General features: G+C 40.7%; 1 protein-coding gene across 3 annotated transcripts in view; it reads left to right on the top strand.

Annotated features, from left to right (window-relative positions):
• Zdhhc9 (zinc finger DHHC-type palmitoyltransferase 9) overlaps positions 1-20134 on the top strand; it is a 35743-nt gene extending 15609 nt beyond the window's left edge. For 2 of the 3 annotated variants that reach the window (XM_042682440.1, XM_042682441.1), the window contains exons 4-10: positions 4488-4646; positions 12738-12875; positions 14028-14076; positions 15348-15450; positions 16963-17066; positions 17461-17557; positions 18042-20134. In XM_042682440.1, the coding sequence (XP_042538374.1) occupies positions 4488-4646; positions 12738-12875; positions 14028-14076; positions 15348-15450; positions 16963-17066; positions 17461-17557; positions 18042-18158 (767 nt within the window). In that variant the 3' untranslated portion in view covers positions 18159-20134. The remainder of the gene's footprint in view (positions 1-4487; positions 4647-12737; positions 12876-14027; positions 14077-15347; positions 15451-16962; positions 17067-17460; positions 17558-18041) is intronic. The other variant, XM_042682442.1, reaches the window with a different exon arrangement.
• The last annotated feature ends 6632 nt before the right edge of the window (positions 20135-26766 follow it).

Below are 26766 nucleotides of genomic sequence, written 5' to 3'. Positions count from 1 at the left end.
GCATGCATATACATACAATTTGAGATGTAATTTTAGGGACTCATACATCTTCTGAAGAACATTCACAGGTCTCCTTACCAAGAATTCCTGTTTTAGGGAACAAGCAAGGTGAGAAGGAGCAGCTATGGTACAGGAACAACTCAAAATTCTAGGAGAGGTACAGGAGGTAATTTTAAACTCAGAACTGTACAGTCTATAGTGTAGGGTAAGGGTCTTTGTGACAGAGATTGAAATGCTACACTACCTAGAGCTATGATAGCTTCATGAATTAAAGTAGAACATCACAAGGCTAGAGAGAAGGATATCCTGGTTGTTCTCAATGTGAAAGAAGTCTTGATACAAGTACTAGGAGAGAGTGGGATCCTACCGAACTAGCAGCAGTGTCTATCGAAATGTTTTTCAAGTTTGCACCAAAGTAGTTTGAGTCAGAAAGTGATCTAGGACTTGTAAGGCTGAGAAGCTATGCTAGTCGAGTACCAGTCTATATCTGCCCTATATTTATTTGAAATGCTTTGAAGATATCCATGTCTTTGTAATTTTTTTGGCAGCACTGTGGCTTGAACTCAGGGCCTCATACTTGCCAGACAGTCATTGTATTCACTTGATGTACTGTGCCTGTTTTTTGAATAGGATCTTGCTTTTTGCCTGGACTGTGATCCTCCCATTTATACCTCCCCATGTCACTGGAATGACATGGTGACACATGTGGCAAATGCCACTGGAATGACATGTGGTGGCACATGCCACCACACCCAGCTCTTGGTTGAGATGGAATCTCAAGTCATGATCCCTAATCTACTTCTGAAGTAGCTAATATTACAGGCGTGATTCACTGGTGCCTGCTTATTAGCACATTTCTTTTTGAAAAATTTCAGACCATTTTAGGTGAGTTAAGGAGAAATTGACTTGCATATATATGAACTGAATGGGTGGGAAGGGAATAGTGGAGAGAAAGCAGAAGCCAGGTATGATGTATAAATAGAGTCCTGGGGAGAGCTAAGGGTAGGACCAGAGGTAATTAAGTGCCACACATGAGGGAGAATTATGAGCTGTTTTTTTTTTCCATCTGGATTCTTTTTTCTTTAATATAAGTTTATTGTTATTATTAAGGTATCATACAGAGGGGTTACCATTTCATATATCAGGTAATGAATGCATTCCTTCCTTTGGACAATGTTGCCCCTTCCTTTGCTTTCCCTCAGTTTCCCCCTCCTGTCCCTGCCCACAAGTTGCATAGTTCATTTTCAACATAGTATATACTGAATACCATGCTTGCATTTGGTTCACTCTTCCTCCCTCTTCTTCTAGATTATTTTATAGACTGCTTTCTGTTCTCATATGAAGAAACCGAAGGTCAAAGCAGTACCTTGACTAGTCTTTGGCATCTCACTATAGATTCTCAACATGATTAGTCGTTTTCTCCTCCATTACTGGGCCTGTGGCTCAAACTCAAGCTGTCACATTGTGACCTTTGCATTTATCATGGCACTTTCAATAGAAGAACATATTCTTTTTGTTTGTTTTGTTTTGGTGTTACTGGGAATTGAATACATAGCATTCTACCACTTGAACCATGCTGCTAGTTCCTTCTTAAATTAGTTAATTTTGAAATGGAGTTTCACTTTATGACCAGGCTGGCCTGGGCAGTGATCCTCTTGCTTGGGAATGAGAGATGTGTACCACTGCACTCAGCTACTGGTTGAAACGGAGCCTTGTAAACTTCTTTTTGCCTGAGTTGACCTCAAACTGTGATCTCCTGATCTTCACTTATCAACAAGCTAGTATTACAGGCATTGTACCCTGCTTTAGAAGAGTATATTCTTAGTTAATGCATATATTTATGTTAGCAAGTTTTTGTCAGCTTTATATTCAGCCATATATTTAATATTCTATGGAGTAGGAAGAGAAGAAATTGTATGATTTTTTGTGTATGTGTCTTAGTGTCTCTGGGAGATTGAAATATGATCTCTGTCTCCCAGGTACCCTAATATAAAGGATATGCAAAGAAACATTAAGATGGCATGCTGGTACTTATGTCATTCTCTAATGAATTAGCTAAGACTTGTGACACACTGTTATTGTTTGATTTCACAGCACCTACCCCACTCTGCAAAAAAGGAAAAATGTTCCATATGGCAGATATTTTTAAAATAAAATTAATTGAAATATATTCTGTTTTTAGAATTATACTGCATAGCAAGGGAGCAATGAGATGGCACTCTCACATGCTGTGGATGGGCAGGCCTGGAAGTCTGTCTGGGAAGCAGTTTGTTGCCAAACTTTTAAATCTTATGAGCTGTGAGGGTTCATATTCTCTGGCCTAGAAATTAAGGATTCATTTTTTGTGTTTGCCAGTCGTGGGGCTTGAACTTTGGGCCTGGACACTGCCCCTGAGCTTCTTTTGCTCAAGGCTAGTGCTCTACCACTTGAGCCACAGCTCCACTTCTGGCTTTTTGGTAGTTTATTAGAGATAAGAGTTTCACAGACTTTTTTGCCCTGGCTGGCTTCAAACCTTGGCCCTCAGAGCTCAACCTCCTGATTAGCTAGGATTACAAACATGAACCATGAGTGCCTGGAAAATTAAGGATTTTTTGAGGGTTTAGCTAAAAGACATAATCCAGACATTTAAGGCAATTTACTATAGGAGGACTTCAATTTTATCTTTCCCTCCTATTTTCTCTTTAATAGGAATATAGCCATTTTAATGCTAGCAACTTTGTACATCACTCCTCAGACTTTACCATGCTCTTCTTTCAGCTTTAAAATAATTTTAAGCCAGGCTCTGGTCACTCACACCTGTAATGCTAGCTACTCAGGAGGCTGAGATCTGAGGATCATGGTTCAAAGCCAGCCCAAGTAGGAAAGTTTATGAGACTCATGTCTAATTAACCACCAAAAAGGTGAAAGTGGAAGTGTGGCTCAAGTGGTAGAGCACTAGCCTTGAACAAAAAACAACAACAACAACATAAAGCTCAGGGACAGCACTCAAACCCAGGACCAGCACACACAGAAAAGAGACGTTGTATACCATTGAATAAATGTCTTTGTAATTTTGATAAGCCCCTAGTGGTAGAATTACTGAATTACAAAGTACTGAACTAACTGCTGCCATATTGTTCACTGGTAAGGTAGAAGAATAACTTTTGCAACCCTAGATTATAATGGGTGTTTTTATACTTTTTTTGGGGGGGGGGTCTAGTCGTAGGTCCTGAACTCTGGGCCTGGGCACTGTCCCTCAGCTCTTCAGCTCAAGGCTAGCGCTCTACCACTTGAGCCACAGTGCCACTTCCAGCTTTTTTCTTTTTTTGCTTATGTGGTACTGAGGAATTGAACCCAGGGCCTCAGGCATGCAAGGCAAGCGCTCTACCATTGAGCCACCTTTCCAGCCCTGGGTATTTTTATTCTTTTTAATATTTGTAAATATAGTAAGTGGAAATGCTATCTTTTGTTTTAATTTAATTTCTCTGATTATTAGTAAAAATTGGGTATTTAATATATTTTTGGCATTTTTCTTTATGATTGCTTTTCTTTGTAATCAGACAACCAAGTTTGAAGAAATACTTTTTTGTCAGTTGTGGGGCTTGAACTCAGGACCTGAGTGCTATCCCTGAGCCTCTTTGTACTCAAGGCCTAGTGCTGTGCCGCTTAAGCCACAGCACTACTTCCAGTTTTTGAGTCATTAATTGGAGATAAGAGTCTCACAGGGACTTTTCTGCTCTGGCTGGCTTTGAACCATGATCCTCAGATCTCAGCCTCCTGAGTAGCTAAGATTGCAGGTGTGGGCCACCAGTGCCTGTTAAGAAATACCTTTTTACTTATATATTTCAGAATTGCATGGCATTCAGTGGAATTTTGGGTGATACTGTAAAAGGTTGAAATTCTAGTCTTGAAATACTCATCTAAAGAAGACATTGGACTCACTAGATACTATGTTGAAAATGATCTGTACAACTTGTGGGTGGGGATGGGATGGAAAAGCTGAGCGAGAGCAGGGGCAAGGTGGAAAGGGTGACACTACCCTGACTTAACTGACTTATGTGACTGTAACCCTTCTACACATCACCTTTATAATAACAATAATAAATAAAAAATTAAAAAGTCTTCAGAAACAAAAAGAAGACATTGGACTGGAGAATACGTTTTGCGTGTGTATGTGTGTGCTGGTACTGGGACTTAAAGTCAGGGCCTCATACTCTTGCTCACATTTTTTGCTCATGGCTGGCACTCTACCACTCAAGCCACTTCTCCAGTCCGACATTTTTCTGGTTAATTGGAAAAGAATCTCATGGACTTTTCTAATCAGACTGGCTTTAATTGTGATCCTAAGATCTCAGCTTCCTGAATAGGATTACTGGCTGGAGTCATTAGCACCTGGCACTTGGGAATCTTTGGTGACCACCTCCCCCTCACTGTTTCTGGAAATGTGGTAAGACTTTGAGCTCAAATAATGTCTAGCAATGAATGAAACTGTCTTTGTTGATTTACAGAAGCTACCAATGGTGCGGTTCCCCAGGGCCAGCGACCACCACCTCGTATCAAGAATTTCCAGATAAACAACCAGATTGTGAAACTGAAATACTGTTATACATGCAAGATCTTCCGACCTCCCCGGGCCTCTCATTGCAGCATCTGTGACAACTGTGTGGGTGAGTAAAACCAAGGGGATGTTGCTTGAGGGAAAGGCTGAGCTGAACAGGGAGTGATGTCAGGGTGGTCACAAATTTTTGGGAAAAGTCAAAGGAGGTGAGAATATAGATTCAGATTGTTAACAAAATAGATTTAGATAGAAAAAAAGCTCCTGAACTTAAAAATCAACAGTACTTGAGTAGATCAAATCACAAGTGGCTCTCAGTTTAAAATAAAAAAAAAACACAAAACCTCTTTGGTAAGTGGGAAACTAAACTGTTTGTGAAATCTACATTTTCTTCTATGGGATTTATGTTATGTGGGGCCCATCTAACCCATGGGAGGAGGGAGGAGCATCATAGTCCACTGGAGGGCAGTATTGAGGAAGGAAGGTCTATATGAGAAGTAGTATTCCCAAGAAGAGGATGGGTGCTAGCATTCATGGAATTTCTATTATATACCAGGCACTGTGCTAAGCACTCTGTTGTTCCCTCATTTGGGACTTGTTGCAACTCCCTGAAATTCCCATTTTACAGATAAGGAACTAGTAAATCATTTTGTGTGAGTTCATGAAATTAGCATGAGATAATGCTGGACCAGCTCTGATGGCAAAGCCTTTCATTTTTTTGTGTCTGTTGATACTGTAAGCATGACTGGTATAGCTGTACTGAATACCACATCTATGCAGTTTAGTTGTACACATTACATACTGTGTGCTAAATCCTGGGAAAGATGAGACATGGACAGTAAATGTACTTCTTGATGGGCATATGTATGACACTGCTGATGTTTTCAATTCTACCATACATGCATACATTCTGTATGCATATAGCATGCCCAGAGTCCTGGCTTTCCTCATATTAGCCACATCCTTAGGTAAAGTTTGGGGAGATGCATCTTAATTTTTATAATGAAAATTGAAATGTAGGTAAAATTTTATACATCAAAACTCATTTAAAATGGATCAGAAAAATAAAGAATGTCTTATATGAAGGTTTCATAAAGAATCATTTCTGCTTATTCATATTCTTAAATATAAATAACTCACAAAAGTTGATGTTTTCTTGTGCTGGTCCTAGGGCTTGACCCCTGTGCCTGAGAGCTTTCCCTTAGCTTTTTTTTGCTCAAGGCTAGCACTCTACCACTTGAGGCACAGCTCCACTTCTGGTGTTCTGGTGGATAATTGGATATAAGAGTTTTATGGACCTTCCTACATGGTTTGGTTTTGACTCTGATCCTCAGATCTCAGCCTCCTAAGTAGTGAGGATTATAAGCATAAGCCACCAGTGCTTGGCAAAAGTTTGATTTTTCTTTTTAAAAAAGTACTAATATTCTAGTAGAAATGTGGACACTTCACAAATCAAGAAATATATTACTGGGCTGGGAATGTGGCTTAGCAGTACAGTGCTTGTGTAACATGTATGAAGCCCTGGGTTTGAGTCCTTAGTACGAAATAAACATTGAAAAGGCCAGAAGTGATGCTGTGGCTCTGGTGGTAGAATGCTAGCCTTGAGCAAAAGGAGCCCAGGGACAGTGCCCTGGCCCTGAGTTCAAGCCTCAGGACTGGCAAAAAAAAGAAAAAGAAAAAAGGAAATATATTAATATGGAAAAATGTTCATCCCTACTTGTAATCAAAGAAAGATATATTAAACAGGATTTTTTTTTTCTGGTCCTATGTCTTGAACTCGGCCTGGGCACTGTCCCTGGGCTCCTTTTGCTCAAGGCTAGCACTTTACCACTTGACCCACAGTGCCACTTACAGCTTTTTTTGTGATTAATTGGAGAAAAGAGTCTCACAGACTTGCCTGCCCAGGCTGGCTTTGAACCACACTCTTCAGATATCAGCCGCCTGAATAACTAGGATTACAGGTGTGAGCCACTGGTGCCCCACATCAGGATGCTTTTTGAAGTCTAGAAAATTAGCAAAGAAACCTGATAAACTTTAGCTCTGTACTGGTATTAGTATAAATTGGGAAAAACTTTCAGTCAGGCAACCTAATAAGATTCATCAAAAGCAAAAGGACTGGGAATGTGGCTTAGCATGCATGAAGCCTTGGGTTCAATTCCTCAGTACCACCTAAACAGAAAAAGCCAGAAGTGGTGCTGTGGCTAACATGGTAGAGTGCTAGCCTTGAGCACAGAGAGGCTCAGGGACAGTGCCCAGGCTCTGAGTTCAAGCCCCCCCAGGATTGGCAAAAAAAAAAAAAAAAAAGCCTTAACCCAGCCAGGTGCCCGTGGCTCATGTGTGTAATCCTAGTTACTCAGGAGGCTGAGATCTGAGGATCACAGTTAAAGCCAGCCTGGGTAGAAAAGTCCATGAGACTCTTATCTCCAATAAACCACCAGAAAACCAGAAGTGGTGCTATGGCTCAAGTGGTAGAGCGCTAGCCTTAAACTGAAGAGCTGAGGGACAGTGCCCATGCCCAGAGTTCAAGGCCCATGACCGACAAAAAAAACCCCTTAACCCCTTTGTTAAATGGCACCTCCTGGAAGTGGTGCTGTAGCTCAAGTGGTAGAACGCTCCCCTTGAGCTAAAGAGCTGAGGGACAGTGCCCAGGCCCAGAGTTCAAGCCCCACGACTGACCAAAAAAATAAAAAAAAAAGAAAAAAGAAAAGAAAAGAAAATGGCACCTCCTTTGTACAACTACTTAAAAAATCATGCATACCCTTTGATTCCAGTGATACCTTTTGTGGTGACTTGATCTCAAGAAATTGGTGATACATCACTGGGTGTGCTAGTGCACTACTCTACTTTTAGTACTTGGGAGGCTGAATTAAGATCACAAATTGTGACTTTCAAGCTAGCCTGGATTATAAAACATGGTTTAGGCTAGCCTGGACCACATAGTGAGAGAACTTGTCTCAACCCTCTTCCTTGCCTGTCCAAAACAGAAATTGAAGCTATAGTGTAAGATTTAAGGATGGAACTGTATTATGAAAAATTGGGAAAAAACTATAATAGTTCAACAATAATGAGTGGTCAGATGAATTCTAGGAGGTTCATACAATAAGCTATGGAAAAAACACATACCAGAAAGCTAAATGGCAAAAACAGGAGATAGGATATATTTACAGTGTTGTCTCAGTTGCATATTTAAAAAGTGAGCTGGGCACTGGTGGCTCACACCTGTAATTTTAGCTACTCAGGAACCTGAGATCTGAAGATTGCAGTTTGAAGCCAGCAGGGCAGGAAATTCCATAAGACTTTTTTCATTTTTAAAATTAATTTTTAATCTTTATTTTTTTCAGGTCCTGGGGCTTGAGCTCAGGTCCTGGGGCTTGAGCTCAGGACCTGGGCACTGTTTTTGCAGTTTTTTTTTTTTTTTTTTTTTTTGCTCAATGCTACCTCTTTGCTACTTGAGCTACAGCTCCCCTTCTGACTTTTTTGGTGCTTAGAGATCAGAGTCTTGCAGACTTTTCTGCCCGGACTGGCTTTTCTGCCCGGACTGGCTTCATACCTCAGTGCTCAGTCCTCAGCCTCCTGAGTAGCTAGGATTACAGGCATGAGCCACCAACACATTCCCATGAGATTGTTATCTCCACTAAACTATCAAAAAGAAGCTAGAAGTAGAGCTGTGGCCCAAGTGGTAGAGCACTAGCCTTGAGCCAATGGAGCTCAGGGACAGAGCCTAGGCCCTGAGTTCAAGTCCTCATACTGGCACAAAAAAATTATCTATCTATCTATCTATCTATCTAGAGATCTACAAAGAAATCTATAAGGAGATGCCCAAGAATTATTATAGTTCATTATCTATAAATTGTGCAATTTTGAATTATTTTATTTTCATCATTTTTAATTTTAGTTTTTCAAGTTTTCTACAATGAGTATGTATTACTTGAAAGTGACTGAAATACTGTTAAAAAACATGCAGCTGTATACATCTATATTTTCCAAATATTTTATATGGCAAGTTTGCTTAAACTGTGGCTATATCTAGACCCAACCCTATCTAGACCCAACCCTAACCATTTAGCATGTCTTTCTTATTTTCATTTCCCTTCACTTTTCTGAAAAAATTTATTGTAGCCCTTTAACCAAAGAAGTATCATTCTTACAGTTGTATATTTGATCACTACATAGCATATATAAAAGTGATTTCTCGGGGCTGGGAAAGTGGCTCAGTGGTAGAGTGCTTGCCTTGCATGCATGAGGCCCTGGGTTCGAGTCCTTAGCACCACATAAGCAGAAAAAGCTGGAAGTGGTGCTATGGCTCAAGTGGTAGGGCGCTGGCCTTGAGCTGAAGAGCTGAGGGACAGTGCCCAGGCTCAGAGTTCAGGTCCCATGACCAGCAAAAAAAAAAAAAAGTGATTTCTCTTTTCATTTACATAACATTTGTTTAAGAAAATATGGGAAGTACAAAAATATAAACAGTCCTAAATTTACTGTCCATTTTGTTGTTTTTTTCTTCTAGTTCTCTGTCCCTTGTGAAATGAGACTGCACATAAGAATTAATAATCCTGCTTTTATGATTTAACATTATATCCTGAACTTTCTTCTAAATATTTAATAAATATTTTTGAGTATATTACTTTAGTGACTGTAATGCATCATATGGTTAGATTCTAGCTTATTTAGGCAATCTACTATTATTCAGTATTTTTCATGGTTCTATTTTATTCATGACTCTAAAACTGCAATCAAAGTTATTAAGCTTAGGATGTGGAGAAATTGGAAGCTTCACATAAAATGGCATAGCCTGGTGGAAGAAAGTTTGACAATTACTCAAAACTAATTAACTGTAGGATTACCATGTTGCCCAGTAGTTTTACTCCTGAGTACTTATTTATATTAGGCTTTTCAGGCTACTGTAACAAAATACTGTAGCATGGGTATCTTAATCAACATAAATTTATTTTCTCACAATTCTAACCAATAGGGTTAGTTTCTATTGAGATCTCTCTTTGATTTGCAGATGGCTTTCTTCTGGCTGTTTACACTTGGATTTTTCTCTGTGATAACACACTCCTTCTGTATCATCTTCTTAGGAGGACACTAGACCTATTGGATTAGGGACCCATGCTTATGATCTCATTTAGCCTTTATAATTTCTTTAAGGTTCCTATTTCCAAGTACAGGCACATTGGAGATTAGAACTTCAATATATAAATTGGCCAGGGGGATATAATTCAGCCCATGACAATACACCAAATAATTTGAAAACTATTCAAAACATGCTGTATACAAATGTTCATAGCTTTATTTGTTGGTTTGTTTATATTAGCATACATTGATTACATAAGGAGGTAGTTTTCATCATGACATGCATAGCCATGCAGAGAATGTCTTCCACTCTGTCATACCCTTCTCTCTGTCTTACCCACTTTCCCCTTCCTAAAATAATGCCAACCTATTGCTTTGCTCTGTTTTCATACATGAAACAATCTACTTGACCACCATATTCATCTCTATCCACTGTCTTTTTAAGCCCCACACCCTCCTGGTAGTTAATACTTCCCTCCTCTAAAAGAGCATAGTATCATGACTGTTTATAATAGCTAACAGGAGGAATCAACCTAGTGCCCATCAACTGATGAGTGAACTAAGAAAAACATACAATTTAATCTTATTCATGTAAAATAAGAATGATATACTGAAATATGCTAAAACATGGAGGAACTTTAAAAACAATGCTATGTGAAAGAAGGCAGACACATGAGGATGACTATTGTTTGATTCCACTTATATGAAATACCTAGAATAGGCAAATTCATAGACACAGAAGACTCAAGGTTGCCAGAGTGTGGGGGTAGGGAGGCTGGAAAATGACTGTTGAATGGCTATAGAATTTTTATCTGGGTTAAAAAAAATAGTGATGATGGTTGTATAACATTGTACAACTAATACCCTGAATTGTACACTTAAAATGGTTAAAAATGGCAACTTACATGTTATAGATATTTTACCAGGATAAAATTTTAAATAAAAAATTGAATTAAGCTGGGAGCCGGTGGCTCATGCGTGAAATCCTAGCTACTCAGGAGGTTGAGATCTAAGGATTGCAGTTCAAAGCCAGCCCAGGCAGAAAAGTCTGTGAGACTTATTTCTAATAAACTACTCAGAAAACACCAGAAGTATCACTGTGGCTCAAAGTGGTAGAGGAGTAGTCTTGAGAGAAAAAGCTCAGGGATAGTGACTAAACCCTGATTTTAAGCCCCTCAACTGACAAAAAAAGAAAGAAAGAAAGAAAGAAGGGAAAGAAAGAAGGAAGGAAGGGAAAAAAGAAAGAAAGAAAGAAGAGAAAGAAAAAGAAAGAAAGAAAGAAAAAGAAAGAGAAAGAAAGAAAGAGAAAAATTGAACTTAGATTTTTTTGTGCCAGTCTTGGGGCTTGAACTCAGGGCCTGGCCACAGTCTTGGAGCTTTTTTTGCTCAAGGCTAGTGCTCTCTCATTTGAGCCGTAGCTCCATTTATGGCTTTTTTGGGTGGTTAATTGGAAATAAGAGTCTCACAGACTTTCCTGCCTAGGCTGGCCTTCTCATTTAGTCATGTACAAATATATATATGGCCATTTTTTCTTTAATTTTCTCTTTCTATGTTGTGTGTGTGTGTGTGTGTGTGTGTGTGTGTGTGTGTGTGTGTGTGTGTGCACGCATGCTGGTCCTAGGGCTTGAACTCAGGGCTTGGACACCGTCTCTGACCTCTTTTGCTCAAGGCTAGTGCTGTATCACTTGAATCACAGCTCCACTTCTGGCTTTTCAATGGTTAATTCCTGCCCAGAATGGTTTCAAACTGTGATCCTTGGTTCTCAGCCTCCTGAGTACTAGGATTGCAGGCATGAGCTACCAGGACCTGACTCTAATATTTTTTAATGTACAGAAACCATTTTTTATGGTATGGTACTAGGGTTTGAATTCAGGGTTTTATGCTTGCAAGGCAAGTGCTCTACCACCTGATCCATGCCTCTAGCTTTTCTTGCTTTAGTTTATTTTTAGGTAGGCTCTTGATTTTTCCAGGGTAATTCTCAGACCTTGATCCTCTTACCTGCATAGCTGATATTACAGGTAATACTATACTCCGTTTGTTTAGATAGGATCACATTAACTTTTTGCCTGGACTAGCCATGAACGCTATTCTCCCAGTCTCTGCATCAGGAGAAGCTGGACTACAGGATTACTTTAATATATTTTCTAAAGTTGATAATGTCAAGTGTTTTCTTCTATTATTATTATTATTATTATTATTATTATTTTTGTCAGTTGTGAGGTCTGAACTCAGCCTGGCCACTGTCCTTCAGCTCTTCAGCTCAAGGCTAGCACTCTACCACTTGAGACAGTGCCACTTCCAGTTTTCTGGTGGTTCATTGGAGATAAGAGTCTCACTGACTTTCCTGCCCAGGCTGGCTTTGAACCGTGATCCTCAGATCTCAGCCTCCTGAGTAGCTAGGATTACAGGCATGAGTCACTGGCACCTGGTTGACATATATTTTTAATATGCTGAGGTCAATAGAGACCACACTACTCATTTTACAACATTTCTTTGACTGTTTTCACTTATTTCTTCTTCCTAAACTTAGTAGGCCCAACTTGCTAAGGATTTTTTTTTTTGGGGGTCCAGTCATGGGGCCTGAACTCTGGGCCTGGGCGCTGTCCCTCAGGTCTTCAGCTCAAGGCTAGTGCTCTACCACTTGAGCCACAGCGCCACTTCCGGCTTTTTTCTTTTTGCTTATGTGGTGCTGAGGAATCGAACTCAGGGCCTCGAGCATGCAAGGCAAGCGCTCTACCACTGAGCCACCTTCCCAGCCCCTTGCTAAGGATTTTTTAAAGTGGTACTGGGATTTGAACTCAAGGCCTTTTGCAAGAAATGTGCTTTCAGCACTGTGAAGGTTTTTATTTGTAAAAGCAATGCCTTTGCAGAGTAAGGCAGATGAATTCCTCAGAGCCTTAGTTTTTCCATTTGTAAAATGGGGAAGAGTATATCCTTTTCCTTTCACGTAACTCAGTGTTTTTGAGAATCTAATGAAATGGTTATGAAGATATTTTGGAAAAGAATAATGATCGTGTTTTATATATCTGAAGTAGATGCTTACCCTGGGGTCTTTGAATGAGATATTATATGGATGATAGGATTGCTTTTGCTAAGGAGGCTTTGTCATTGAACTCTCTTTTTCTCACAGAGCGCTTCGACCATCACTGCCCCTGGGTAGGAAATTGTGTTGGAAAGAGGAACTACCGCTATTTCTACCTCTTCATTCTTTCTCTTTCCCTCCTCACAATTTATGTCTTCGCTTTCAACATCGTCTATGTGGCCCTCAGTGAGTATGCAGGGCTGTTGTCTCTGTGGCCAGAATGGGGTGAGGTGGGATAAGACTTCAGGGCTGAGTATGGGGGGCGATTGGGTTTCTGGTGGGAACTTGCCATTTAGGAAGGCACCTCAGGACCACTTAGCAATGAATACTATGGGCCACTTTGAAGCTGACCTATAAACCTCAGCTCATATCAATAGATATTTGCTGTATGTGTTGGCCTTAACTCTAATCCTCTTCTGAAGACTGGAGCCCTGATTACTGGTCTATATCCAGAGAACTGTGCATTTCTGATGCCAAGGTCTGGGAATGTAGTTTTCCTCTGCATAACCTTTCCTCTTCTGCCTTTAAGTCCTACTTTGCACTGGGGAGGAGGGGAAGGTTTTTATCTATCTTTCTTTTTCTTTTTGTTGGTCTTGGGGCTTGAACTCTGGGCCTAGGCACTGTCCCTGAGCTGTTCAGCTCAAGGCAAGCACTTTACCACTTGAGCCACAGAGCCACTTCTGGTTTTCTGGTGGTTAATTGGAGACAAGAGTCTCACAGACTTTCCTGCCTGGGCTGGCTTTGAACCAATGAGTAGCTAGGATTACAGGCATGAGCCACTGGAGCCTGGCTGCTTTCTTTTTTTAACCAAAGAAATGCATTTTAGTAGCTCAGAGTTTACTTTGAGAGGTTGGTAATACATGCCCACATGTATACATGTACACAGACTAGACACACTTACGACCAAGCTAGGGGCAGATGCAGCGTGGAGTAAAGGGAATTCTCTTGATGAAGACAGCTTCCTGGAAAGGAGCTTTGAGTTGAATTTGCAGGAGACAGGTAGAGAGGGTGTTTTGGGACAATTTCTGGTTTCTTTCATCGGTTACTATCCCTCTACATACCTATATTTGGGGACTGGAAAAGGGGAAGTGAGTACAAAGTTTGGCTTCTGCCCAACTGTAATCTTGTGTGTGGTCATGCATTGGAAACACAAACTCCTCAGTCATGAGGCTGCCTGCACGGAGGCAAGACTCTTCACTCTTGACCCAGTGAGAGCTCCTGTCTTGCCTATATATAGCATGAGGTAGAGAGGAAAAGAAGTGAATAGACAGTAGAGTGCTTTATAGTTTTGACTGAATTCACTAATTTTTCTATCTATTCCTCCTTCTAATTTCACAGAATCCTTGAAAATTGGCTTCTTGGAGACGCTGAAAGAAACTCCTGGAACATATCCTTTCCTGGCACTATGTCATTGTAAAGCCTTCTTAAACTACTTTGAAGCATGTTTTCTCCCTCCAGTTCTCCCACCTTCTAGGTTTCTAGACATCAGAGTGTGCCAAAGCCTAAAATTATGAAATATAGTCTAACGGTAGCAACCAGACTAGAAGATGGCCAAGACTTAAAAGGAAGGCCTTTCCCTTGCCTCTTTCTCATCTGCCTACCCCCAGATTCTCCCAAGCTCAGACCTATGTCTCTCTAGCAGGTTGTACTTTGCCTCAGTACACCTTGTATGTATGTCATTTACTGGAAGCTCCACTAGGATTTGTTTTGTACAGTGACTTCATTTCTGAAAAGGATATTTAGAACCATATCTCTTTTTTTTTTTTTTTGTTGGTCATGAGGCTTGAACTCTGGGCCTGGGCCCTCAGCTCTTCAGCTCAAGGCGAGCGCTCTACCACTTGAGCTACAGCGCCACTTCCGGTTTTCTAGTAGTTTATTGGAGATAGGAATCTCACGGTCTTTCCTGCTCGTGCTGCCTTTGAACCGCAATCCTCAGATCTCAGCCTCCTGAGTAGCTAGGATTACAGGAGTGAGCCACTGGCGCCCAGTTCATATCTCATTTCTTTCCTGCTAATTTTTCATTGATTAATTAATTTTGCTGGACCAGGGGCTTGAAAGTCAGCATCTGGGTTCTGTCCCTGTGCTTTGTGTGTGTATGTTGGTAGTAGGGCTTGAACTCAGGGCCTGGGTGCTGTCTCTGAGCTCTTTTACCCAAGGCTAGTTCTCTAAAACTCTTGAGACATAATTCCACTTTCGGCATTTTTGTGGTTAATTGGAGATAAGAGTCTCATAGACTTTTCCTGCCTGGACTGGCTTCAAATCATAATCCTCAGATCATAGACTCCTGAGTGGCTAAGACTACAGGTGTAAGCCACTGATACCCAGCCAAAATTTTATTTTTTGATGAACTTTCCATTGCCAGTGATGGTCAACAGTGGTTAGCTTTTGCCCCTTCCTAAGTATCCTCTTTAAAGAGCCAATGGTGAACAAACAGGCAAATACTTAAATATACTAGAGATGCTAGAAAAATATAGTGAATAAACAAGTCTTTATCTTTCATAAAGGATCTGTCTAGTAAGTTTAGACTTCATCTATTGTTTTATATGAATATTTGACTTTTGTGATGTTGTTGTAAGAGGTAAGGATGGTATAACTTGATGGATTGATACATCAAGTTCCCTAGTGTGACTTCTTCAAAATTCCTTAACCTAGCCTCACTGTTCTAGAAGTTCTCATTTGCTTCTTCACACTCTGGTCTGTTGTGGGACTGACTGGATTTCACACTTTCCTCGTGGCTCTCAACCAGACAACTAATGAAGATGTGAGTCAATTTTCTGTTTTGTACCATATATTCTTTTCCCAAAAGCATATGCTCTTGTTACCTGCTAGAGAACAAAGTCTCTAGGGTCTGGAAGTTTGAGGACTGATATTAGAGGTTGTTAAATCAGATCTATGGAAATGAAGGTGGACTGCTTTGTTTGGAGCTGAATGCTTGTTGGAGTATTAAGAAGAATTTCAAAAGTTAGATGGTCTTTAACTGTTCATAATCCTTAAAGGTTAGCTGAAGGCCTGATGTGATGACACATGCCTGTAATCACAGCTACTGGGAAGCTGAGGCAGGAAGATCATAAATTTGGGTTCAAGGCCAGTCTGTGCTACATAGTGTGATGCTGCTCCAGTCTCTCCTCCAACAAGCGGCTAGTTGATGCTTCTGGGTTGGAATGGGGAAGGATAGGAATAAATCTTTACTTTCTAAAATTTACCAATTCATTCACATTTACTGTAGAAAATTCAGAAAATACACTGGAACATAAAAAAGAAAATAAATCCCTATAACTTTACCTTGTAGGCATCATCTTATTTAATGTATGATTTTTAGGCTTCTGGACTTGGGGTGTGTGTGTGTGTGTGTGTGTGTGTGTGTGTGTGTGTGTGTGTGTGTGTGTGTGTGTGTGTGTGTGTGTGTGTGTGTGTGTGTGTGTGTGTGTGTGTGTGTGTGTGTGTGTGTGTGTGTGTGTGTGTGTGTGCGCGCGCATGCGCATGTGTGTGTATTTGATGGTAATAGGGATTGAATTTAGGTAGGTCCCTGAGCTTGCTATGTGAGCACTCTACCACTTGAGTCATGCCTCTAGCCCCTTTTTACCTTGGTTATACTTTAGATTTTTTTTCTTGCTTTATATCCTTTGGCCAGCCTGGAATGTAATCCTTTTACTTGCACATCTCTGTTTCAGTGGGGATGAGAGTTATATGCCACAGTGCCCAGCAATTGTGCTTCCCCAGTAGCTTGTATGGCAGGCTTATACCACTATACTCAGCCATTGGTTAAGACGGAGTCTTGTAAACTTTTATGCCCATGTTGGCCTCACACCTTGATATCCCAATCCCTGCTTCCCAAGAAGCTAAGATTAGAGGTTTGAGGCCATACACAGCTTATACTATATATTTTTAATGAAAATAGTGCATATTCATGTATCTGAGTTTTTCTTTGTCTTGGAAATGTATTTTCACATCTATATATGCATTTATTTTTTTGTTTCTATGTGTTATACAGGTGGGATTTCATTGTGACATCTTCTTACCTATTTACAATATATTCCAATTAATCTCACCCACTCTATCCCTCTGTCTTCATGTGTTTCTTTTTATTGTGATAAAATATGCACAATGTACCATCTTAGTCATTTTAGAATATACTGTTTGTTGACATTTAATTCATTCACACAATTGTACAGTTATTGCCACATCTACCTCCTGAACTTTTTCATCATCCCATGGTGCGTGAATTTCTTCAGCATCATTTTTTAAAATGTAAGCTTTGACTTTTATTTTGCAGATCAAAGGATCTTGGACAGGGAAGAATCGTGTCCAGAATCCCTACAGTCATGGCAACATTGTAAAGAACTGCTGTGAAGTTCTGTGTGGTCCCTTGCCCCCCAGGTACTTAAGGGTCTAAAAAGTCCTGGGATTCTTGGCACAAACCATTCAATCCCATCCTGTTACCTGGTCTGAGGCATTTCTGAGTGGGGCTTCATGTTGTCAAATAGATTTCCTAGGGATTGTTACATGGTACCATTGTCTACATGGAACCATAGGCCATGGGCTGATTATTTTGAAGGGATGGTCTTTCATTCTTATTTCATTTGTTTGTTCTTTAGTTAATGTGACAGTCACTGGTTTGTAGAACAAAAAGTGAATGGAAGACAGGAGATGTGTGCTAAGAAGATTTACCAAATATATATTTAGGTTTTTCAATATACACAGCATGGTTGTGTATGGGAAGAAGAGTGAAAGCCAGTGGCAAATCCATGATTAACTCTTTTGTCTTCTTCAGTGTGCTGGATCGGAGGGGTATTTTACCATTGGAGGACAGTGGAAGTCGACCTCCTAGTACTCAAGAGACCAGCAGCAGCCTTTTGCCACAGAGCCCAGTAAGTGTTCCTGATTTATGACTGAATTAATGATAACATATAGATTACAATTACTTCTTAGAAATAGAATTAGACAGCTTGGTATCCTAATTTCTCCAGCTTCCTTGGCTTTGCGTGTGCCCTGACATTGCCTTTAGTGCTTTGTGTCCTTGAAACAGATTAATACTTGCTCATTTTTGACATATATTGAGCCAGTCCTTTCCCTCTTCCTTTCCCCCTCCCCTTCACCTTCCCTTCTCTCTCCCTCCCTCTCAATTTTGAGGAATATTGTGGACAGTTTTAAAGAAATAACTCAAATAAGCTTCAGGTGTATTTTGCTGAGAAGATGATATCTTGGTCTTTGGTCTGAGTTTGGCAACAATAGCTGCACATCTTTAGTATCGCTCTGCTCAAAGGCCTCAGAGGAAGACTTCAGTGTCTGTGACTTCTGCACTGGATTTTGGAACACAGCTTGTGTTGAACATCTTATCTTTTTCCTTCTCAGGCCTCAACAGATCATATGAACTCCAATGAGATGCCAGAGGACACCAGCACTCCAGAAGAGATGCCACCTCCAGAGCCCCCAGAGCCACCACAGGAGGCAACTGAAGCTGAGAAGTAGTCTATCTATGGAAGAGACTTTTGTTTGTGTTTAATTAGGGCTATGAAAGAGTTCAGGGGAGAAGATAAATCTGAGACAGAGAACAAATAAGCTTTTACTGTTTTTCTTTGGTCTTTAATCACCCAATTGCATACTGGCATTTTCTTGCTGCAAGCTTTTTAAATTTCTGGACTCAAGGCAGTGGCAGAAGATGTCAGTCACCTCTGACAACTGTACAAATGGGTCTCTGAGGCCCTGGTACTGGTTTTCCATGGCCTTGGTCATGGCACCTCCCTGAATTCCCCTTTCCTCCCTTCAGATCTCAGCTTTCCTGCTTGGGGGTCATTGGTCTCATTCTGGGGCTAAAGATTCTTGAGACTGCCTCAAATCCTTTTAAGCTGGTGCATGTCCTGAGTCCAGAGGCAGTCTCAGAGACCTCCGGCCAGGGAATCCTAATTGGGTTCTTGTTCCTTTAGCATTGATGATGGTTGAAGTGTGAGGTTGGAGGATTCTTCTGGCCACAAATGCAAGCATTGCCAGCCAGTCCTTTTAGGAATAGAGCAGGTACCTTCTACTTATATTTATTCGTGTAGCTTCTCCTTTCTCCTCATCAACTTTCTAACATCCAATCCTTACTCTTCCCCACTAGATATATGTAAGTAGTTGTAGTACAGATAACAGTATTTACATTTCTTGTAGATTCTCCAGAAACTTCAATACCTGTGCTATTCTCAATAAGAATTGATACGATGCCAACAGCATAGCCCCTCATACTCTGTCTCATCTCTCTTCCTTTCTCATTAGCCCACTTTACTTTTATTCCTTTGACTCTTGCTCCCATTAGGAGCTGGAATGGCAGTAATAAAAGTCTGAGCTTTGGTATTCCTTTTCCTCAGAGGAAGCTCAAGTGCTCACTTAAACACTACCCCCTCAGATTCGTTGTGTGAGGCCTGCAATGGTCCTAAATGCACAAATGGGGAAACCAAGGCACAGAGAGGCTCTCCTCTCCTCTCCCTCTATGTCCCCTGAAAAAAAAAGGTTAACCAGTACTTCCATTAAGCCTCGGCTGAGTGAGGGAAAGCCCAGCACTGCTGCCCTCCCGGGTAATCCACTCTAAGGCCTCAGCCCACCTCGGGCAATGGTAACCACACTAGGGGCTTCCTCCAAGCCCCACTCTTCCAGCACTTCCACTGGCAGAGTCCTAGAGCCACTTCACCCTGGGGGTATGCTGTGGCCCCCCTGGTCAGCTCTGCTCAGGACCTGTACTATTTCAGGGAAGAAGATTTATGTATTATATGTGGCTATATTTCCTAGAGTACCTGTGTTTTTCTCTTTCTAAGCCAGGGTCCTGTCTGGATGATTTATGGGGGTTGGGGGTGGGGCGCGGGTGTAAACCAGAACTTTTAATCTATTTGAAGGTGATTAAACTGTGTCTAATGCAAATTGCCTGCCTCCTCCTTCCCCTTCCATTTCAAGAACCACCACGGGGTTGTGAATGTGTTTGTGTGTTGGGTGGGGGGTGGGGGTTGGAAGGGGTTGCTTGTTACTATCCATACTTCCATTTTCCAGGGTACCTTTGGGTTGGAGAGATAGCTCTCAAACTTTCCATTGATCTGTAACATATTCTGGGCCGAAGTTTATCTTATTCTTGACTATGAAGAAAGAACTTTGAAGCAATATACAGTGTGAACAAGATCAGGTGGTAGAGAGATTATAATTGTTTAGGAGAAGTTCTTAGGTTGATGGACACTGTTAATTGCAAATAAATCTTGATTATTAAAAAAGGCTCACTAGGTCCTCACCTTGGAAATACTTCATTAGTGATCTTTACAAGTGATAGTATATATTTCTTTTCAAATGGTCTGTTATCAAGACTCCTTACCAACTTCTATCTTACTCTTCCCAGTTAATTGGAATTGGTGAAATTTGGCTGCTCCCAAATTTTCTCTTGTGTCTTCTGGTTTTCTTTGTAGTAGAATTTGAGTTTAGCATGAAGGGGGAAGGGGGAGGGAGGGAGGGAGAGAGGGAAGAAAGGAGAAAGAGAGAAAGAGAGAGGGGGGAGGGAGTATTGGAAGAGAAACTGGGAGATTGACTCAGATTCATCTCCTGTCTGCTTCTCTTTCTCATTCTATTTCTGCCTCTGTCACTTTTGTTCTCTGAGTTATATTTTAGCTCATAATAAGACCAAGCCTGGAGACTGTGGAAGTTACTTGTTTTTTCAGTCTACCTGTCACTCATGTTGAGCCCCTTTCGAGTTGCCAGTCCATTCTGTCTGAATCCATTTCTCCTGGGCCAGGATGGCATTCTCTCCTCCCTCTATTTACCTCAGCTACTCGTTTGCTGTCCTTTAGACCAGTCAGAAGAGCTTTCTCTTTCTGATGGGAAGGATCAAAATGGAAATCTCTTATTTCTAATGCAAAATGATACTGTTAAATTTCTGCTTTATTCTTTGCTCTCTTTTATTTCATAATTCTTGGTATTTCAAGACCTTGGCCTTAAGATCTGCCCCATTCATCCCATATACCCTAGTCTGAGCTCTAATCAGAGGAGAGGTTGAAGGAATGATCTTTCCCCAGGGAAAAAGGTCATATATTGTTTGATCTTTTCAATGGCTGCCACTCTCTCCAACTCTCCCCTTCCTCCCCATTCCTCATGTTTCCTATGTACCCACCCCACTTCCCCAGGCCAGGATAGTTGGCCCAGATCCAAAACCTCTGGGAGTGGTTGGAATTTATGTTCTTTTGACTCTGGGGTCCTCCTGGCCCTAGCTAAGGTCATCATGTCCCCCTTTGCATTTTCCCCAGGAGCGGGGTGGGGTTAGATGTGGGTTCTATTTCTATAGCAGCTAAATTTCATTTTTCTGTTCTGACCATCCTGCCTTTACCCCTAAGACCCCTTTTCCTACTGACCAAATCTCTTTACCTTGTTGGGAAAAAGTATTTTGTTTTTAAATCTATTTTCTGACTTAATGCAATTTAATATGTAAATCTCTGCACTTTTGTGTGAGCCTACAAATGTGTATGTGTTGGAGTTTTTTCACTCTCTGGTATTTCTTAATAAAGAAATCTTTCTTTCGGGGGGAAGCCAATTAATGAAGGAGACTTGAATGGTTCTAGAAATACAGGGCTGTCTGTTTCTTTGTGCCTCTGCCTCATTTCTTGTGCCTAGTGTGAATGGTTGGGCCCCTCCTCTACCTTTTGATCCCCTTCATTTGAGAGAGCTCAGTGTAGTGGGCCAGAGAAGAGAGACCTGTCCTCTATCTGGTTCTACTCTGGAACCATTTGGATTGGCTCCAGTGGTGACCTGGCATTTTGTTCCCATGGCCAGCCTGACCCTGTTCTTCTATCTCAGGTCATTTCCTGCTCCTGAAGGGGAAGCCAAGTTAAGGAAAGTCACCAAGGGATCAGTATATTTTTAAAAATAATTTATTTTCATTTGGTGCTACTAAAGAAGAGCCATGATTCCAATAATGCAAAAAGCATTTGCATCACTGTTGAGAATACATTCTAGGAATCTCTTGTAGCTTTTAGGTGATAGATTTTAGCAATAGCTTCAAGGACTCAAGTTCTGACTATCTTCAGTTTTTTTTTGGGGGGGGGAGGGGTCCGGTCATGGGGCCTGAACTCTGGGCCTGGGCACTGTCCCTCAGCTCTTCAGCTCAAGGCTAGCGCTCTACCACTTGAACCACAGTGCCACTTCCGGCTTTTTTCTTTTTGCTTATGTGGTGCTGAGGAATCGAACCCAGGGCCTCAGGCATGCAAGGCAAGCGCTCTACCACTGAGCCACCTTCCCAGCCCACTATCTCCAGTTTTAAAGGATGCAAGCCCAACACACACACACAAAAATGGTGGATTTCATGTTTTGGATAAATATGAAAGAATGGAAAGCATAAATCTGTATCTGTAAAATTTTCAGATGTCCTATACAACATGAATATAGGTGAAAAAATTGGTAAAATTTAGCCTGGCCTAGATTTTCATAAACACAATGATCTTATAATATTACTGTTTTGAGGAATGCAACAGCTGTGTAAATTGGGGAATTCACTGAATTCTTCATAACTTTGGAAAATCATGCCACTTGCCAGCATTCATGGATATATAAGTTGCCAATACAACCTGCCTATGTAAGTCTGTTTTTAGAGATTGCATCTAGTCTGTTTTTAGTGATTGCATCTAACTGATTCTATAGATAGGTGGAAGCCTGCCATACTTTATTATAGGATTTATTATATTTCCTAGGTATTTGTATATTGAAATACATGTTATCTTAAATAATTTTCTTTTTGTTTTCCCCTATGGTACAATTAGTATAATTGGCCCTCCACATCTGTAGGTTCTATATCCACAGATTTAACTTGCCTTAGTGTGGAAGATATTTTTTTTTGTTGGCCCTGGGACGAATTCAAGGCTTGGATGCTGTCCCTGAGCTTCTTTTTGTTCAAGGCTAGCATTCTACCACTTCAACTACAGCTCCATATCCAAGGAAATATTTTTCTTAATCACATGTATAAGTTCAGCACCGGTGCCTCACACCTGTAATTCTAACTACTGAGATCTGAGGATTGCAGTTCAAAGCCAGCCTGGGCAGAAAAGTCCCTGTGAGATTCTTATTTCCAATAAACCACTCAAAAACCAGAAGTATACTGTGTTTCAAGTGGTAGAGCTCTAGCCTTGACCACAAAGAGGCTCAGGGACAGCACCCAGACCCTGAGTTCAAGCCCCACAACCAACCAAAGAAAATTTCAAGTATAGGTGTTCATTGGTAGCTACTCAGCAGAATGAGATTTGAGGATCTGTTTGAAGCCAGACTGGGCAAGAAGGTTCCAAAGATTCTTATCTACAATTAACCACCAAAAAGCTACAAGAAGAGCTATGGCTCAAGTGGTAGCCTTGAGTGAAAAAGCTAAGAGAGAGCTTGAGGCCCTGAGTACAAGACCCAATATTGGCACCCTAAAAATTTCATCTGTACTAAATATATACATTTTTTCATCATTTTAAACCATACAGTGTATAAACCATTCACATAGGATTTACATTGAATTATATATTATAATTATTGGAGAAATGATTTAAACTACATAGGAGGGTATGCATATTACTCCATGCAAATACTGTATCATTTTACATGAAGAACTTGCTATCAGCAGATATCCGTATTCTTGAGAAGGAATGGGGAACAGTGGAACCAATCCCCCATGGATAATGCAAGATGATTGTATATCATTGCTGTTCTTGAAAGTATAAGTAGATTTAATTCTGAAGTTCATTTCAGGGTGGCAAATGGTGCATAAGAAAATATTATGTAGCAAGGGAACATTGGGATTGCTAGAGTTGAGAACCACTGGACCAAATTACTTCAGAGGTTCTTTTCTATTTTGAAGTATCTGAAAAGCTTAGAGGGAAAAAAGAACATTTCTCTCTCCATTTACATCTTTGGTGTGCTTTAAATTAAGAACAAACCAAGACATATACTGGTGCTGGTGGTTCACACCTGTAATCCTAGCTACTCAAGAGGCTGAGATCTGAGGATTGCAGTTTGAAGCCAGCCCAGGCAAGAAAGTCCATGAGACTCTCATCTCCAATAAACTACCCAGGAAAAGCCTGAAGTGGTGCTGTGGCTCAAATGGCAGAGCACTAGCTTTAAGCAAAGGAAGCTCAGGGATAGTTGCCCAGGCCCAGACTTCAAGCCTCATGACCGGCAAAAAACAAAAACATAACTTACTGCTGAGTGTCTGTGGCTCATATCCATAATCCTAGCTACTCAGGAGGCTGATATCTAAGGATCAAAGTTGGAAGTAAGCCTGGGCAGAAAAGTCCATTTCCAGTTAACCAGCAAAAAGCCAGGCTGGAGTTGTGGCTCAAGTGGTAGAGTGACAACTATGACCAAGGAAACTGAACAAGTGCAAGCCAGGAGTTGAAGTTCTGTTATCAGCAAAAAAAGAGACCTAAAACCAAATCCCAAATATATTTCATTGTTAAAAACTATTAAAGTATAGGAAAGTAAGGAGATTAAAAAACATCACCCATAATATTATCACCAAGACATAATAACTAGTTTGTTTCCATATCTTGGAGTTCCTGTATATATGATATCATTTATCATATATATGCACATAAGCATTGCTGCTTTGTGTTTCCTGTTATTCTTGTTTTCTACACATGTATATGTTTAAACATAGCAAGAATTCAATTACAAGTGTAGTTTTTAAAATCTCATTTTAACAGCATTTTCCATATCATCAGAAACTATTTGAAAATACTTAATGATTCTATAACATGAATAAAACCCTTTCCCCCTAGAGTCAGACATTTAGAAGTTTCCAGTTTTTATTATAAATAGTGTTGTGGTGAACTTCCTTATATATGAGCATATCTTGTGATTACATCTTTAGAATAATAGAAGTGGAGGTGAGTCAAAGGGAATGCTTTTTTAAAGACTCTTGATGAGCTGGGAATGTGGTTTATGGTAAAGTGCTTGCCTAGTGTGTATGAAGCCCTGGGTTTGATTTCTCAGTACCACCACATAAACAGAAAAAGCTGGAAGTAGTGCTGTGGCTCAAGTTGTAGAATGTTAGCCTTGAGCAAAAGCAGTTCAGGGACTGTGCCAAAGCCCTAAGTTCAAGCCCCAGGACTGGCAATAAATAAATAAACAAAAAAGACTCAATAAGGCCAATTGCCTTACAGAAAGCCTGTTCAGCTTGTTCTGCTGCAGTTTATCAGAAAGCCTGCCTCAATCCATCTTATTTAAGCATTGATACAGTAATTTAATAGTTGTAAATTTGTAGCTCAGTGTAGTGTAGTCTGTTTCATTGGTGAGCTTGCACATTCTGCCTCTTCTCTGTCACACACACACACACACACACACACACACACACACATTGCCATTTGTATTTCTTTAAACTATCTGTCCAAGTCCTTTATCTGTTTTTCTTTTAATATTAAATGTTTTTTTTACAACCAATTAATGCATGAGAACATAGAATTCACACTTTACCATGGACTAAGACATGGGAGCACCCTTGATTTAGAAGTCATTTTAGAATTCTGGATTGTTGAGTAGAATTACCTTCTTGACATCCATGCTCCTTTACTTTCTTTAAGCCCCTTTTCCCACCACCATCTTTGCTGCCAGTTATTGCCCATCTATTTGGCTACATATCAACAGCTATTTGGCTTTACTGACTTGGTATTTTGTGCCCAAATAAGAGATAACGATGATTATTTGTAAGAACATATAATCTCTGTTGAAAAACAGGGCCAAAAGGAGCATATTAATCATAGTTGACATATTGATACCTATTGATGTAGTCCATACTGCTTGCTGGTCCTCTCTTATTTTCTCTCCTTCCTTCCCTCCCTGTCTCTCTCCCCCTCCCTGCTTCCCTTGCTACTCTCCCTCTCCCTCTACTCCTTTCCAAAAGAAGTACAGTGACTTGCCCATGTCCACATAAGGAGTTACTCTTCAAGCCAAAATTGAAATCAAGCATACACAGACTTAGAGTCCAGAGTTCCAGCATAAGCTACTGCTTCTCTGCTAAGCAGATATAGACAGAAAGGGAAATCTGAATAATTGCAAATGTCATTTGAGTGAAATTAGTCTCTCATTTATTTACCATTCAATAAATCCTTACTGGATACTGACTACACTCACACTAGAGTTAACATTAGGAGAAATTGTTGCTGACCTCATTGCCTTTTAAGTTCATTGAGAAACAATGACTTTAGGATTGTTTGCCATTTTGGATTAATAGTGCTGGTGAGCTGTCCATTTTAGGTATACAGAGGGTTGACATAGGGGTGGTTATTGAGATTTATTTTAAACTTAAATCTCTTCAATCTTTCTCTAGACCCCTGCACTTAGGTTGAACTGATGGTGGGATTTCTTTAGCGCTGAAAGTCAGGAAGTTGCCTTGCCAGGTTCCCACAGTCAAATTGGCTGTCCCTTTGTGAGGACCATTGCCCAGGGGCTCTTTCTGCCTTTCTGACGCTATCCCTGGCAGGTCCCAGAGGCAATGGTATACAAATGCTATATTGGTCACTGTGAAGTTATAGGAAAAGGTGAAGCCTACATATCAAGTACTATAGAATTCCATTTATTAAGGTCCTTCCTGGACGAGGAGTCTTGGCTGGGTCTAGAGGGGAGGCAGTTCCTTCCCACTTGATTGTGTTGTTGGCTGAATAAGATGTGGCCACCTTTTGTGTTAGAAGTGAAGGTGGTTTCTATTGTGAAGGAGAGCTGAGGGAGCTACTTCTTTTCCCAGCTTGGAAACCTCATACCTCATCCTGAATTTCCTGACTGGTGCATGGGGCAGGGGTGGGGGTGGGGGAAGGGAGATGTTGGGCCCTGCAGTAACTATGGTGATCAGTATGCTTTTTTCCCTTAGAAAAAACTTTGGAGCTTTTGTTTCAATGCCCTTGGCCTCCAATGGGCAATGTACAGCCTCCACTTCTGTGAAAAGCCTGTGTGGGGAGCTCAATGAGTGAGAAATTGAAAGGCAACTGGCAGTGCCATGTATCAGACCACATTGCCATAGAGGCTGAAGGTGGTTGGAGAGAGTGTGTGGAGGACTTTAGGGAGCTGGTTGGAACCTGTCTGAGGTTGTATTAGGTAGGATTATTGAAAGGAT

The sequence above is a fragment of the Dipodomys spectabilis genome, unplaced genomic scaffold, assembly GCF_019054845.1.
Source record: "Dipodomys spectabilis isolate Male_0828 unplaced genomic scaffold, ASM1905484v1 ptg000071l, whole genome shotgun sequence".
In the NCBI taxonomy this organism is placed as follows: domain Eukaryota; kingdom Metazoa; phylum Chordata; class Mammalia; order Rodentia; family Heteromyidae; genus Dipodomys; species Dipodomys spectabilis.
Note: the sequence above shows the minus strand (reverse complement) of the source record. Positions and strands in the feature narration are given on the sequence as shown.